This window comes from Cebidichthys violaceus, unplaced genomic scaffold, assembly GCF_023349555.1.
Source record: "Cebidichthys violaceus isolate CVI_PGR_0920_01 unplaced genomic scaffold, fCebVio1.0.p SCAF_21, whole genome shotgun sequence".
Classification (NCBI taxonomy): Eukaryota; Metazoa; Chordata; class Actinopteri; order Perciformes; family Stichaeidae; genus Cebidichthys; species Cebidichthys violaceus.
Window position 1 is genome coordinate 8,933,723 of NW_027176384.1, and position 13,450 is coordinate 8,947,172.

At 45.3% G+C, this 13,450-nt stretch overlaps 1 protein-coding gene across 5 annotated transcripts in view; it reads right to left on the reverse strand.

Annotated features, from left to right (window-relative positions):
- The window catches only part of LOC137877374 (histone-lysine N-methyltransferase 2D), a 61,107-nt gene that overhangs the window by 23,026 nt on the left and 24,631 nt on the right, over positions 1-13,450 (reverse strand). For all 5 annotated transcript variants that reach the window (XM_068717241.1, XM_068717243.1, XM_068717244.1 and 2 more), the window contains 4 exons: positions 10,113-10,265; positions 6,229-6,417; positions 3,084-3,160; positions 1,803-1,908 (listed from right to left, as the gene is read on the reverse strand). In XM_068717241.1, the coding sequence (XP_068573342.1) occupies positions 1,803-1,908; positions 3,084-3,160; positions 6,229-6,417; positions 10,113-10,265 (525 nt within the window). The remainder of the gene's footprint in view (positions 1-1,802; positions 1,909-3,083; positions 3,161-6,228; positions 6,418-10,112; positions 10,266-13,450) is intronic.

Sequence of the window (13,450 nt, forward strand, 5' to 3'; positions counted from 1 at the left end):
TGTGGGGAAATGCAGAGCACCATAGTTGATATGAAACATAAATTACAGCAGCTTTAAATTCACAATTATATAATGCAAAGAAAATTAAAAGCTTTTATTTATATATAAATACATTATAGTTTATATTTCCAACCTATCTTCCCTGAATCTAAATGTTAAGCAACAGTTAGTCATGTGAACTAATCAACTATTCCAGATCCAAATGGTGTCTCCAGCCCATTTTCTCCACTGTCTCATATACATTGAGTCATAATGGGGTCATTCCCTCCATTACTCTGAAGCCCCATTCAAAGGGTTTAACTGCTCGCACCTCCAGGGTAACCAAATCTCACCTATCCAGACAAAGACATGCCACACACTGGGCATCTTTTAGAGACGGTGTGACCTCAGGAGTGACCCTTCCACGCCCTGCTGATGACCCCCCCCCCCCCCCCCCCCAAGAGCGTGGCCATGCATTTGGCCTCTAAAAGGTCAAAGCACACAAGCCATCACCAAGATCCTCTGGGTGACGTCTTCCTTCATGAGTCCAGTTTGCCTAATTCTTACAGGGTAGTTAAACAGTGACAGCTTTGTCGTGTATGGTGTTAAAAAAAAAAGAAGCTGAATTTTAACGCTGAAGGCAATTTCTGACATTGTATGCTATGACAATTGATGCACATTGTATTCCTTTAACAAGCTAATAAATCAATCATTCTTTGAAAAGAAAAGGCTGTTAAATGATATAAAACTCATTCCTAGTCCCAGAGATGACGGGTGTGATCACACAAGAAACTGAGTAACACATTTCACAGTAGAGTCAACAAGTGTCTGTATATATGCCGATACATTACAGGGCCCTAGACCAACTCGGGGCCCCCTAGGTCAGCCTTTCATTCACCATTGGGCTTTCCTTTCCGCTATAAGAGTGCTTTTGCACCTTCATAAAGTTGGCCGACTTCAGCGATATAGTGGAAAGTGGCAGCGTGCACGACTCCAAATCTTGACCACAGTATCGGGTGCACTGTAGTGGCAATAACAACAAAGAACCCATAGGTCCACCTTCCTCCGTCAAAACCAGCACAAACACTGAGTGATACAATAATTAAGCTTAGCAGCTTTGGCGCTTGACATCAGCCATGTTGGATTAGAAAGACATATCGCCGTGTCTTTGGTCCCAACGGTTAGCTGCAGCTCGGCCCTCAGACATATCAATCACTGATATGATGGATGCATTTGTAACATTCTCGAGGAACACTGAATACCACGGCCCATTAGCGTGATAGAACGATGACTGATACTGCACGAGGGAGTCACCAGCAGTGCGACAGATGTGGTCAGATGAAAACAAGTGGAAAAAAAGAGGTGGTCCTCCACTTCCATGTCGTGACGGTGCCCCGGCCGACCTTTTTCCTGTCTTGCGCTGCCAGCTTTCCGGTGCTTGTGGTCCGTACAGTAAGCGCTGCCTCTGAACCGTCCCTCATGAATGTACACAAGTCGGCCACACAGGTGAAGGTGATACTGCCAGCCAGCTGGCCCTCGCAGGGATTAGCGGGCTTAAGTGTACCGGAGGCAAGGGAACGCCAAACACAGCGCTGACAGTGAGGAGACAATGGATCCTCATAAACCAGAGCTGACGGGGACTGAGTGGGCTTTTACCGGATCAGACGCTAATGGTGAAGACGGGCTCTTGTATTGATTGACTATTGTTGTTATAGGCTCTTAAGAGAGAGCGCCAGTTTTAACAGAGAGGAGATATGCCATAGCAGCACACACAGATAAAGAGAAATACTTATTTTCTGGGTAGGTTTAAAAGGATACTGTACCGTGATCGGACACGCAGGGAGAAACGGCGGATCTGAGCATGTTGAGTGATGGACTCGGGTCTATGATCCATGAAGACGGAGACCCAGAACCTCCTTCAGACTGATCCTGCAGGGACACAGAGGACAGAATAAACAAACTTGTTGTTATTAGTTGCAAAGCCAAGACATCATTCTGGGTGTCCAAGGCTCTAGAGTACACATTTATTTTTTTGAATATACTTTTTAGTCCTGTTCGCCACAGCTCTGATTGACTCTCAATAGCAATGGTGGCTAACACTCATGGGGGGAGGGGGGGGTTTGTGTATCGGACTATTTCTTGACTGTCTTGTCCGGCAACCAAACTGTGATGACAAGAATCAAACTTCTCATCCGACTCTCTGCAAGAAAGAATAAGCACTCATTTCTCAAAATGTCAAACTATTCTTCTAAAACTCCAGACACTCCTGAGTCTCAATGTTGCAGAACATTGGAGGTTTCACTCAACGAAAGCAGCATCTCCTTCTTCCCAACTCCAAACCCACCCCTGGTTTATCACTTTCTCTCCTTTATAAATAATCCAATGTGTGGATACGTGGTTCAGTGAGGTGCATTATGCAAATGCTCGTATGAATCCTGCTCTGAGCACTCCAGCTCGTCATTGTGGTTTGGCATAATTGCAGGGGGCTTATGAGTCTCATTCATGCTTTTCAGGGGCCCTCTCTCATTCGTCATAAAGGGGAGATTAATCGTAGATCACGTGGAGCACCTGCGTCCATTCCGCTGCAGCCCAGCATGCACAAGCCCTGTTTACCCCCCTGACCTCTCAACCCCTGTCTGATCCTGGTGGTGGTGCATCCTCTGAAAGAATCCCACCGTGTCGGGCGTTTAGCCAAGCGTACCCCCCTGCGACAGAGCAATGAGCTGGTGTAAAAGCCCGCCTGCTCCGGTACAGTCAGGCCTCCCCCCTCCTGCAGCCCGTGACTGATTAACCACACACCTGCTGCACGCCGCGTGCCCTCTGTTATATTGTGTCTCAATTATCAACAACAATTCGGCCCTTCTAACTGGAATGACAGTTATAAATGCATGCCAGTTCAAGTCTGTAAAAAGGGGGTCTTTGTGTAGGCTGGTGACTGTGTGCGCCAGGTTTGGGGGTTTTTGTCTGACGGGAGTTGATTGTCGAAGGTCTAGTGTTTGCTCACGACAAGGCGCAGGCCTGCTTTTGGAGGAAAATCTGATAGATGAACGGAGGAGGGGGGTAGAGAGTGAAAGGCGGCGCACCAAAGGGGCAGCGGCACTCACCGATTTGTTTTCCTGGACTTTCCCTGCAGAGTCGCACCTTTCAGAGATGCTGCCAGCTGTGAGGGGCCTCAAACCACCTGACAAAACCACACAGGACACAGCGTCAAGCTAAAAGGAGAGGAAGCGATTGTGTGTTTGCAGTCGGCAGGCGTGTGCGCCCGAGCATGTGTGTGCATAAGTGTTGGCCTCCGGCGCACACTTACCTGCACTTGTCTTTTGTACTGGAGTGTGTGTGCACAGATATGAGTAATGTCGTGTATTAGTTCCAATTATGTCTCTTAACCTCTGAGCAAATAATAGCAAAAAAATAGAGCGACAAAACCCTGGTGGAGCACCTGTCTACAGGAGCGTGCCAGGTGCAAACATTGTTCTGGAGACACAGAGAAAGGAAAGACAAGCTTTCAGCAAACTCAGACAGATTTTCTCTCGTAAACATTGGTGGCACAGAAGCATGGAAAACAAAAGCACATATTTCTCTTTTGCTGGCAAGCAAAGTTTTTTTTTTTTCCGCAATTGCATCTGGTGATATCTACGCAGCCATGCTGAAAAATTTGGTTTTATTTGTTCAGGTTTTGAGATTTCTGCAGCTATGTCAAAACAATGGAGCTCAATGGAATTTCAATGGTGCTGCTAACTCAGACTCGTTCTCCAGGAGAAAGTGGTGCCAATGAAAATTGTTCACAGTTAAGGTCTTTGGATTATCCAGAGTGAAGGTACGGTCACATATACTTGCACTGAGTGTCATCCGATCAAGTCTAAAGACTAAAGTGTACGTCTGTTGTGAACGACCGCACAATAGAAGGCAGAGCAAAAAGCTGCCGACAGAGAGGATCCCCCTCAGGTAAACATTGTTAGCTGTGTTGGCACGTTTGTCGTAGTTTTTACTGTTAGCACTGTTAGCATGGTTAGCTACGAGCCACCTGCTTAGGGTTCGCCATGTTGAGAGCCGTTGAGAGGCAACAAAATGTTACCAATCTCATAGTATGCACCTTTAAAGAATTTGTTTAGGTTGGATGCTGACGTATTTGTATGATGACATAAATTACCGAAAGCTAAAAGATGGCCTTAAAGATTAACGCAAACATTCCTTTGTTTATATTATCTCTATGTGCCGCCCTGATGTAACTTTTGTTGTTATTTATTTGGACATACAAAACTTCTAATGTCCCAACTGGAAAAGTTACCCCAGTAAAATGTATCATTGTGAATATATCTTTCCTTCGCATTCTGTAGTTCTTGATGTCAGCTTATTGAAGCTATATTGCCTGGCGCCCAGAAACTAATAATGCACCTGGCTAAAAGGAACAAGCGCCACCATGTTTCTTTTTGTCAAACTTGTCCGACCTAGTAAATAAGGGGGGGCGGGACTTAAGGAGGGTCAAGTGTTGGTCCGGAGTCGGAAAGCTGTCGGGAGAGGGTGTATCAGACGCTGTTCGTTCAAAGCATACTGACACCTTTCGCCTTCAGTGCAACAAACGTGTCACTGTAAGAGACTGGGGTATCAACTGTTGATGGCACATCATTCAAAAAAACAAGGATTTCAGTATTTCACGGTTTCTATTGGTCAAACAACAAAATATGTGCAGGTCAGAGTGGGAGAAAGAGGAACTCTGAACTGTGAGATTGCACACTGGTTTTAATTGGTGTGACCGAGCCAATATTTGCTGAGATTGTTGCTTAAAAGTGTCAGATGGTCAAATAGAGACACAAATCTCTGGGACAGATATCTCAATACCTGGATAAATAAACCCTAAACTATCCACCTACCACTAAAGTTAAGTGAAAGATGTTCTTTTAGAATTAGCTTGAAGTGAACCTTTAAACGTCTGCAGTGTTTATCTCTCTCCCCGATGCGTTATCAGACTATAAACAACAGGCGCTAGACTGAATGGCTTCTCTGCACACCCTCGTCTCAGTTTCTTATCCATTGTTATGCATGCAGTGCTCGGTTCTAAGAGTCTCCAGCTATCTTAGTCGGACTTTCCCGGTTAATGATCCACTCTAGCGGTTTGATCTTTATTAATATGGCACGTCCTGATATCCCTATAAACCTTTTCCTCTGAGCTGCCACACCTTCGGGGGGGAAAGCAGTTAAGCGCTCGCAGCGGCATGCCTGGGAGCAGATGAGAGGCGGTATCACAGCTCGTTAAAAGAAAAGCCGCTCGAACGCCATAAAGGCATCGCTGACTCTCAAGGCCGACCACGGACGGAGAAAACACACCTACAGCGATGTGTTTTCCCCGCTGATTGGTCATGTGTGTTTTAACCTCACACACGCACACACACACACACACACACACACACACACACACACACACACACACACACACACACACACACACACACACACACACACACACACACACACACACACACACACACACACACACACACCTGTTTGACTGCTCCCTGTTATTAAAGTGACGGTTTTTGCTTATCTAACGATCTCATTCAAACTGTCAGAAAGATTTAGTCAGAGCAGGAGGCTTATACTTATACTGAGATTGCTTGTCAGCCACAATGGACTTTAAAAATACACTCACAATAATCAACAACAATCACAAGCAATGATTTCACATGACCACAAATCACAGATACTTAATAACAGATTTAATAATAATTAAGAAGTTCCAAAAGTTAGAAAGGAAACTTGATGTTGACTAATTGGAGCGTGAACTTCCTCTTTTGGCTCCTGGCATTAATAAGCTGTGTCTGGATGTTTTGGCTGGATTGTGTTTGATCCTGGTATTAAACTGGGTTTGTGTGGCTTTCCCTCAATACTTCTGTCAACATCACTTTCTCTCAATTTATTTGAAGTCTTCAAATTTGACAGCAAACACTTCTTCTTACTGAGGAAATGGATATTGGTTTTGCATGGATGAGTTTTATTATCAGAGTTGTATGTGTGACGGGAAATGTGTTATTTTGACAAAATTATATTTCTGGTTTTCCAGTGCAGGTTGAATGCACCTAAAAAATCTAGTTAGTGGACCTTGAATTAGGTTTCCAATGAATTTTCACGCTCAAAATTGTGGCTTTTAGTGTTTCATTTTATTTCTTGTTTTGTGTTTTGGTGGAATTTATTGCTACATTTGATACTTTATCCCTTTTCAGAGAAAATGGGTTTATATCTATCTACGTATACCTCCTGGATTATACTGCATCATGAAATCAGACCAGTCCGGCACCGGTGAGAGCTCCTCTTCCGGACCGAATAGACTCGGCATGGTCTCGGGCTGCGGTCGGTCCAGGAGGAGCAGCTGGACCCGGGACAGGGAGCCCAGATTCCCGGAGTCACAGCCCACCGTCAGCGCCGCCAGGCCGGGAGACAGCTCTGCAGGGGGAGACAACAAAGTCTGAAATAAGATAAAAACATCCTGCGGCGCTGCAGCACATAACAAATAACGACGTGACTTCTGTCAAACGGGTTTGCTTTTGTGTAGGTGAATAATTTGGGTATATAAACAGACCGCGGACGGGTCTGTAAAGCAGCTGCTAACAATAAGCAGACAAACAACTTAAAGCATCTTATATTCAGGCATAAAATCCATCCATCCATTTCCTGCCACTTATCCGGGGCCGCAGGCTCAGCAAGGTAGACGAGACATCCAGATCCCCAGCAACGTTTTCCAGCTCCTGCTGGGGGATACGGAGGAGACACAGAGCGTGTTCTGGGTCCACACAAGTGTCTCCTGCCAGTTGGATGCACCGGAACGCATCCTGATCAAAATGCTCGACTCCATCTCAACTGGCTTATTCTCTCTTTTCTTCTACTCCGAACTAACTCCACATGTCTGAGCTCCTTCCACCCGACAGAGGAAACTCATTTTGCACTAAATAAAAAGTTTAGGGATCACCAAAGTTATTGCAATTCATCCAGAGAGGGAACATGGATGTGTGTACCAAATACCAAAGTCACCAAAAGACTGACCGACCAAATGACAAACAGATATTTCCATCCTTAGAGAAATTGCATGGTTAAAAAGGTGAAAGAAAACACTTGAAGCAATTGTGAAAACGAAAACATGTTTTTCAATGTACAACAAGTCCTGTGTTAAAATGTTAAAAAGTACATCGTCAACCGTTGACCTTTGAAGATAATTACTCCCAATGACTTGTTGAACTGGATCATGAATATACCGTAAACTACACCGCCGTCTTTCCACGGAGCCCAAAAACACCCCCACCCCAGAGCAACTCACCCCCTCCTCCCCCCTCAGGCTGCAAAGTTCTCATCGTCACACCCAATTAAAAGCGGATCAGTGACAGTGTGGCTCGGGGCCCATGCAAATCCCCAGCCCACGCTGGCTGGGTGTGGAGCTGCCATTCCTCACCGAGGGGATTTCACACAACACGCTCTGCTACAGGTACCCCACTGAAAACACACACACACACACACACACACACATTCCCAGCAACATCCCAAAAAGTAGGAGGAAAGTTTTTCAGATTGTCCACGCACGCACGCACGCACGCACGCACGCACACACACACACACACACACACACACACACACACACACACACACACACACACACACACACACACACACACACACACACACACTCTCCTGTAAGTGTTTTCCCTTGGGACGTCTCACATGTGTCCGTCTGCGAGCTGACATTTGGTAAAGTAATCCCCTCAGGTGCGAAGAAAGGAACTGTTGCCTCGACTGATAAATCAAGGAGTCGTTGAGAGGAAATCCCTGGGATAACCGTGAGCGTGACACAACGTGGCGGGACACACTTTCAGTTAGGCCGGGGTATTAGTCCATCATTAGCTGCGAGATTGAAAGACACTCAGCAAACACAGTGGCAGATAACGAATGAGTAATCTCGTGATTAAGGTGTTGGAGGTACTGGTTACCACCCAGTCGGAGGGAGAAAGACAGCAGACACACTTCTTGTTCAAATGCTTTATACTTTGGCAAGATTAAGTCTGGGGAAAAAAGCAAACTCATTGAGTTAAATACCTGCAGTCTCATTATAGAAAGATATCCTGACTACTTGTCCAATCTTAACTTCAGTTTTAAATATAACAAAAATACGATTGCAGAAGCAATTCCTAAACTCATGGCTGAGTCCTATCCGGTCTCAGACCTCCTGTCTTATCTTAAATCCAGACTATAACTGTGAATAAAATTCTTCAATCAGCACTCGTCCTGTCATGCCCGTATCTCTTCTCATCGTGTGCACAACCCCTGGCAGAGTCCTGCCTCCTTGTAGGCCTCTCCAGAGGATGACGTAGTACGTCGATCAAATTCAAAATGAATCGTCTTGGCACTTGACATATACCCGTTAATACATGGACCAGAAGATTTACAGCGCCATTATAGGGTTTGAGTAGCCTTTCAATCATTACAGTTCGGCGATCATATTATTCCCCATCTTCAATGTCATTGCCATAAAGACCTAGCATCAAAGCTGCTTCCAGTTTTGGCAGTTATTTTGAATTTAAGACTTAATTTAGGAAATCCTTAAATTAGGACGGTTCTGTAATAACTAGATTCCTATCAAAAGATAAGATGGAAGGAGGAAATATGTTTCTGTAATACAAAAAATCTAAATGTCAAACTGAGATAAGATTTCAGACTTATGACCTCTCTGTAATGAGGCCTCAGAGCTGTGAAATTCAACAAAGGTCTCGTGTCCTTTGGAGAAAATACAAGTCACACATCCTCATAATCAAATTGTTTAAAAGTCAAATCTTTCAGGGTTCTGAAAGCTGTGTTACTTCGGGCTGCATATACAAATTATCTAGTTCTTAGTTATCTGCCTATTACTTTCTGTAAGCACAAGCAGGACCTGGGTCCCCACATGTATTTGAAGATGAAATATCCTTCTCATTTCAGCCCCTCTGTGATTGAGGCCGATAACAAATCTCTATTTGTCCAATAAAAATCCTGCTCAGTGGAGCTTTAAATCGGCCCCATTCTATACAAATGTAAATGGTGCTTCATGTCAGTCTCTGATAAAAATCAGTCTGCAGCATTAGCTCACATTGGGCTTGAGCCCCGGGCTGATTTTTATCACGCTGCGGTCACTATGGCAGCGGTCGCCCTGATCCTTCCACATCCTCGGGGCAAAGGCCGTCGGGGTCAGATGGAGGTTCGGGTCAAACAAGCAGGTTAAACACCTTGTCGGGGATTAGCGGGCTACGAGGGAGGTGGAGGAAGTCTTCATCGGCTAATGTCTCTCTCAGCAGCTCACTGAACCACCTCCAGGACACACACACATTTACACATGGTATCTATCACAGGCAGGCATGCACACACACACACACACACACACACACACACACACACACACACACACACACACACACACACACACACACACACACATCACATTTACTCTGCTTTTGTTGGGCAACATTTGCTGACACAAAGACCTGACACAGTGAGTGCACAGATAAGCCCATCCCCGTCTGTAACAAGGCCGAAGTCACAGAGGAAGGAGCACATGTCTAATTGAGATGTTACTGGGAGCCACGGAGAGATGGAAGCAAACAAACAAACAAACATTGAGCACAACACGATGGCGGCAGTTACAGCTTCTGGTTCCCTCGTCTCAAAATCAATGGGTCTTTGGATAGATCCCTGAAACAAGGTCTATGGGTTGACACAAACTTAAAGAGATTTAAAAAAAAAAAATCCACTCTTGTGAATTTTGAAGCTTTTACGCATCTTTAAAAAGACTGTTGCTAACAAGTGAGACCTCCTTTACAGCATCGTCGTGTTTAAACTTGCCCTCGAGCAAACTATTCCCCCTCAAACTCTCCAACTTGTAGATCAATTTCATCAGGGCACGCCGAGAGGAAAGGCTACAGAGAAGACATGCACGCAACATCAAATCACAAGACGATTACTAATGGTGCATGCTAACGTTTGCTAATTAGGACCTAACTAGACTACGAGAAAAGCACAGCTGAGGCTGCTGGGAATGTCATTCACTTTTCAGGTATTCGGTTATAAACCAAAGTATTGGACACATTAAAATTGTGCGCGCATGTGTGTGTGTGTGTGTGTACCTCTATCCGGTGAAGGGCGACCGGATGAGTCCGATAGCTGGTCCAGAGACGGACAGGAAGTGGACCGAGGGGCGATGGCCTCCAGTTCATCAAACATGTGGGACTGATTGCAGCTGAGCTCTGAGTAGCGTGACGCTGCGGTGCCACAGCGTCCTGCAAACAGCACAGAGTGGGTGTGTTGTGTTGAGATGATGAGGATTAGATGTTACTTTAACGATACGTGTGGGCACAGTGGGTTGAATCATTAGGAAATAATAGGAAACAGCTAAAAGGTGTATAAACAATAAACAACTCCATGAGCGTGCTCCAAAAGGGTCAATCAAGGAAAGTCACTTTATCTTCATTTAGGATGATTAAATCTTTTTTTTTTTCTTACCCAAGATTAATAGATTTACTTCAAGGTAAGTGATCTTTTTTTTTTTTTTTTTTTTTTAATTAGTGAGATATTCAACATATTTTTCATCCAGGCCTGACAATAAACGAGGATGAATTTGTATTTTTAGTAATATTGTAAAAAACTGTTGCAAACAATTTTTTCACATACTTAAAGCAAAGGAACATAAGAATAATAATAAGTTCCTCAATATTTTAAGAATGCATCAAACTGTATTTTAACTGCTTGTTTTGATTTCAGTAAATCTCAGGGGTGTGGATTGGACTGATAGCTGTTGAGATGAAAATAAATAAAGAACACCACAGAAGCCGACGTCTAAAGGAAAGCTCCCGGAGGACATTTTCTTGTGCAGCTATCGGACTATAAATCTTGGCTGGACGTTGTTGTGGGTTTAGTTAAAGCCTGTCCCTTCCAGGTTTTACATTCTGACAGGTGGAAAACTCCCAACACAAGCCGGGACCTCCATGAGTGAAGCCCCTCGGGTGGAGTCCGGCGTTACAGTTAGACCTCTGGGGCGAAAGTAGTCTCATCTCACCTTCAATAAACAAACACGGGGCAAAACCCGCTTCCCTTAAGCTCTAATTACCAAAGACCTCACTCAAAGGAATGGTAAAAAAAAACGTCAAGCTAATCACTAGTTACTTATCTCCTCTCAAACCATCAAAACAAAACTGTTTCGCTCTGGTTTAGGAATCAGAGGATTAGCGGGAGAAACAGTTTCACCGGGTGGTGTGTTTTGTCGTCGTCGTGAAAGAGACTTGTCGAGGCTTTTCTCACATTAGAAATGCAGAACAGCTTGGGCCCGGACAAAAGGATAATATATACAGAGGCACTAAAAGGAAAAAAGGCAAACTCAGCTCCTTGGTGTCTGCCCACATGGACAAGTTTAAATGTACACATGGAGCCACCCTCACACAGTCAAGTATGTGAACAACGACACGCACACATCGCTGCACTATTGTGCACTTGAGCGGCCTGGCGCTCCGCTCAGAGAGACAATGGAGGGACTTGACTTGACACTTCAAAGCATATTGCTGCTGTCAACTCAGCTGTCATTCTCAGCAGACGCGGAGGGCTGCACTGAGTCAGGGTGAGTTTTTCAGGGAGGTTAAAGGTGGCGGTGTGAGGGGAGGGGGGGGGGGGTGTCAGTGAGTTTGATAAGAGTTAGAGGCAGACAAGGCCTTCTCTGTGTGCCTGTGGCCCTCTTTTCCCGGTCACAGTGCCGGTGGTAAAAGAGCCCAGAATGGAGAGGCCAGGCCAGGACAGGACAGTGCCCCGCTTCATTGTCAAGGACAGTTACACTCTGGAGATGGTCAGCTCAGGGTCACGCTGTGGATGGTAGGGGGTCTGAAAAATCACGCTGGGGGTCAAAAAGGGCCGACGGAGATGAGGAGTCTCCCATCAGTTAGATACACTATGTATACCTCACATGCTTGAATGTAATCTGCTGCTGCAGAAACTCATCTACCACTAAAAAAAACCACCAAATTCTTCTCCCACATACTTTTCCAAGGAAGCACTTATAACCCTCTACAAAACGTCTTACAGATTATCTCATCATTTTGGGCGAGACTCTACGTTAAAACAAGACTAAAACGAGGGCAGCAGGAAAGAAATCTGTTCCGAAAGCAATTTCAACGTGCAAGTGATCTACAGTCCTCATTCTCTGCAAAAAGGGACCAAGGGAGTGTCGAATTTGGTGCAATTTGGGCGATCAATATTAATAAACTTTTTTAAAAAAAAAAGGCGAAAGCGCTCTGTGCAGCAGTGGGGGGGGGGGGGGGCTTCACGGCTCTATGGACTGAGTCAATCCTCCACAGTGTTAATGCTGGATGCTGCATATACTAACGTTACAACCAAACTCTTAGATGTAACAACACTGCACACAGAAATACAGGAGGAAAACCAAGTGACCATCACAGTTGACAGACCAGCTGTCTGGTTCAACTCTACATGTTGTAGCTCCTGTACGATGCTGGACTTCTACTGACATTTCTGGTGTTCACACTTTTGGTTGAACCTCCAAATAAAGTGATTTAGATGATCTGGCTAAACTGTCCAGTGGTTGCTGTGTTTCTTTCCCTGTCAGACTTCACAGTAGCAGTGTTGTCATCTTAATAGTTAGAAGTGACGGCCAAAACTATGAAAGTAGACCCAAGTTGTAGTAAACCAGAATGATCCTTTACGCTTTACACGCCGCCACATTGAAGCCACGTTGAGCTTGAATTGCCTCCATCTGCAGTGAAATAAATGAACCAGTGACACTCGCCCTGTGTCTGCCGTGAAGAGAACAGCGTGCTCTGATACAGCGTGGGCCCCCCCGCAGCACAGCACCACACAGGGAACAGTAGATGTCTCTGATAGAAAAGAGAAAATCCCTACACAATTTCCACATTGTTTGCTTTCTTTCATAAAGTTCCAGGAGGAGTCAGATGTCAGTGGCCCCGTCCTTTATCCCCATTGGGAACGGTAAATTAGCGTCCGCAGGAAAGCTGCGGAGGTATTCTATTGTGGCGTGCCTCCTCAGTGTTCTGCCGTCAGCGAGCGGTTGGTCAGTGTGGATTTATGACCATCGGCCTCACGTCTCTCTCTCAGAGCCCAGAGAATAGTGGAGGCACGGGGGAGCCGAGGCTGAGAGGCACGGCACACGAGGTAGGCACCCCGACTTCTATTGTTGGGGCCTCACGCCTTTGAAGAGGGAATCAAACGGTACCAGCTTTTCATCAAAAGCCCTCCTTTCTATTGCTGATTTAGAAGAAAAAGAAAAGCTTTCTGCGTTATTTATTACGGGGTGGGAGGAGGTGGGAAAAACAGGCTGACAGCAATGCTTTCACAATGTGTTGATGGGGGCAGGAGCATCATAACGCCTCACTATGGAAGCAGGCTTTGAATTCTGTGTCTGGCCCAGTCTCTTTGTCTACGGGTGGATGTCCAGCCATGTTCA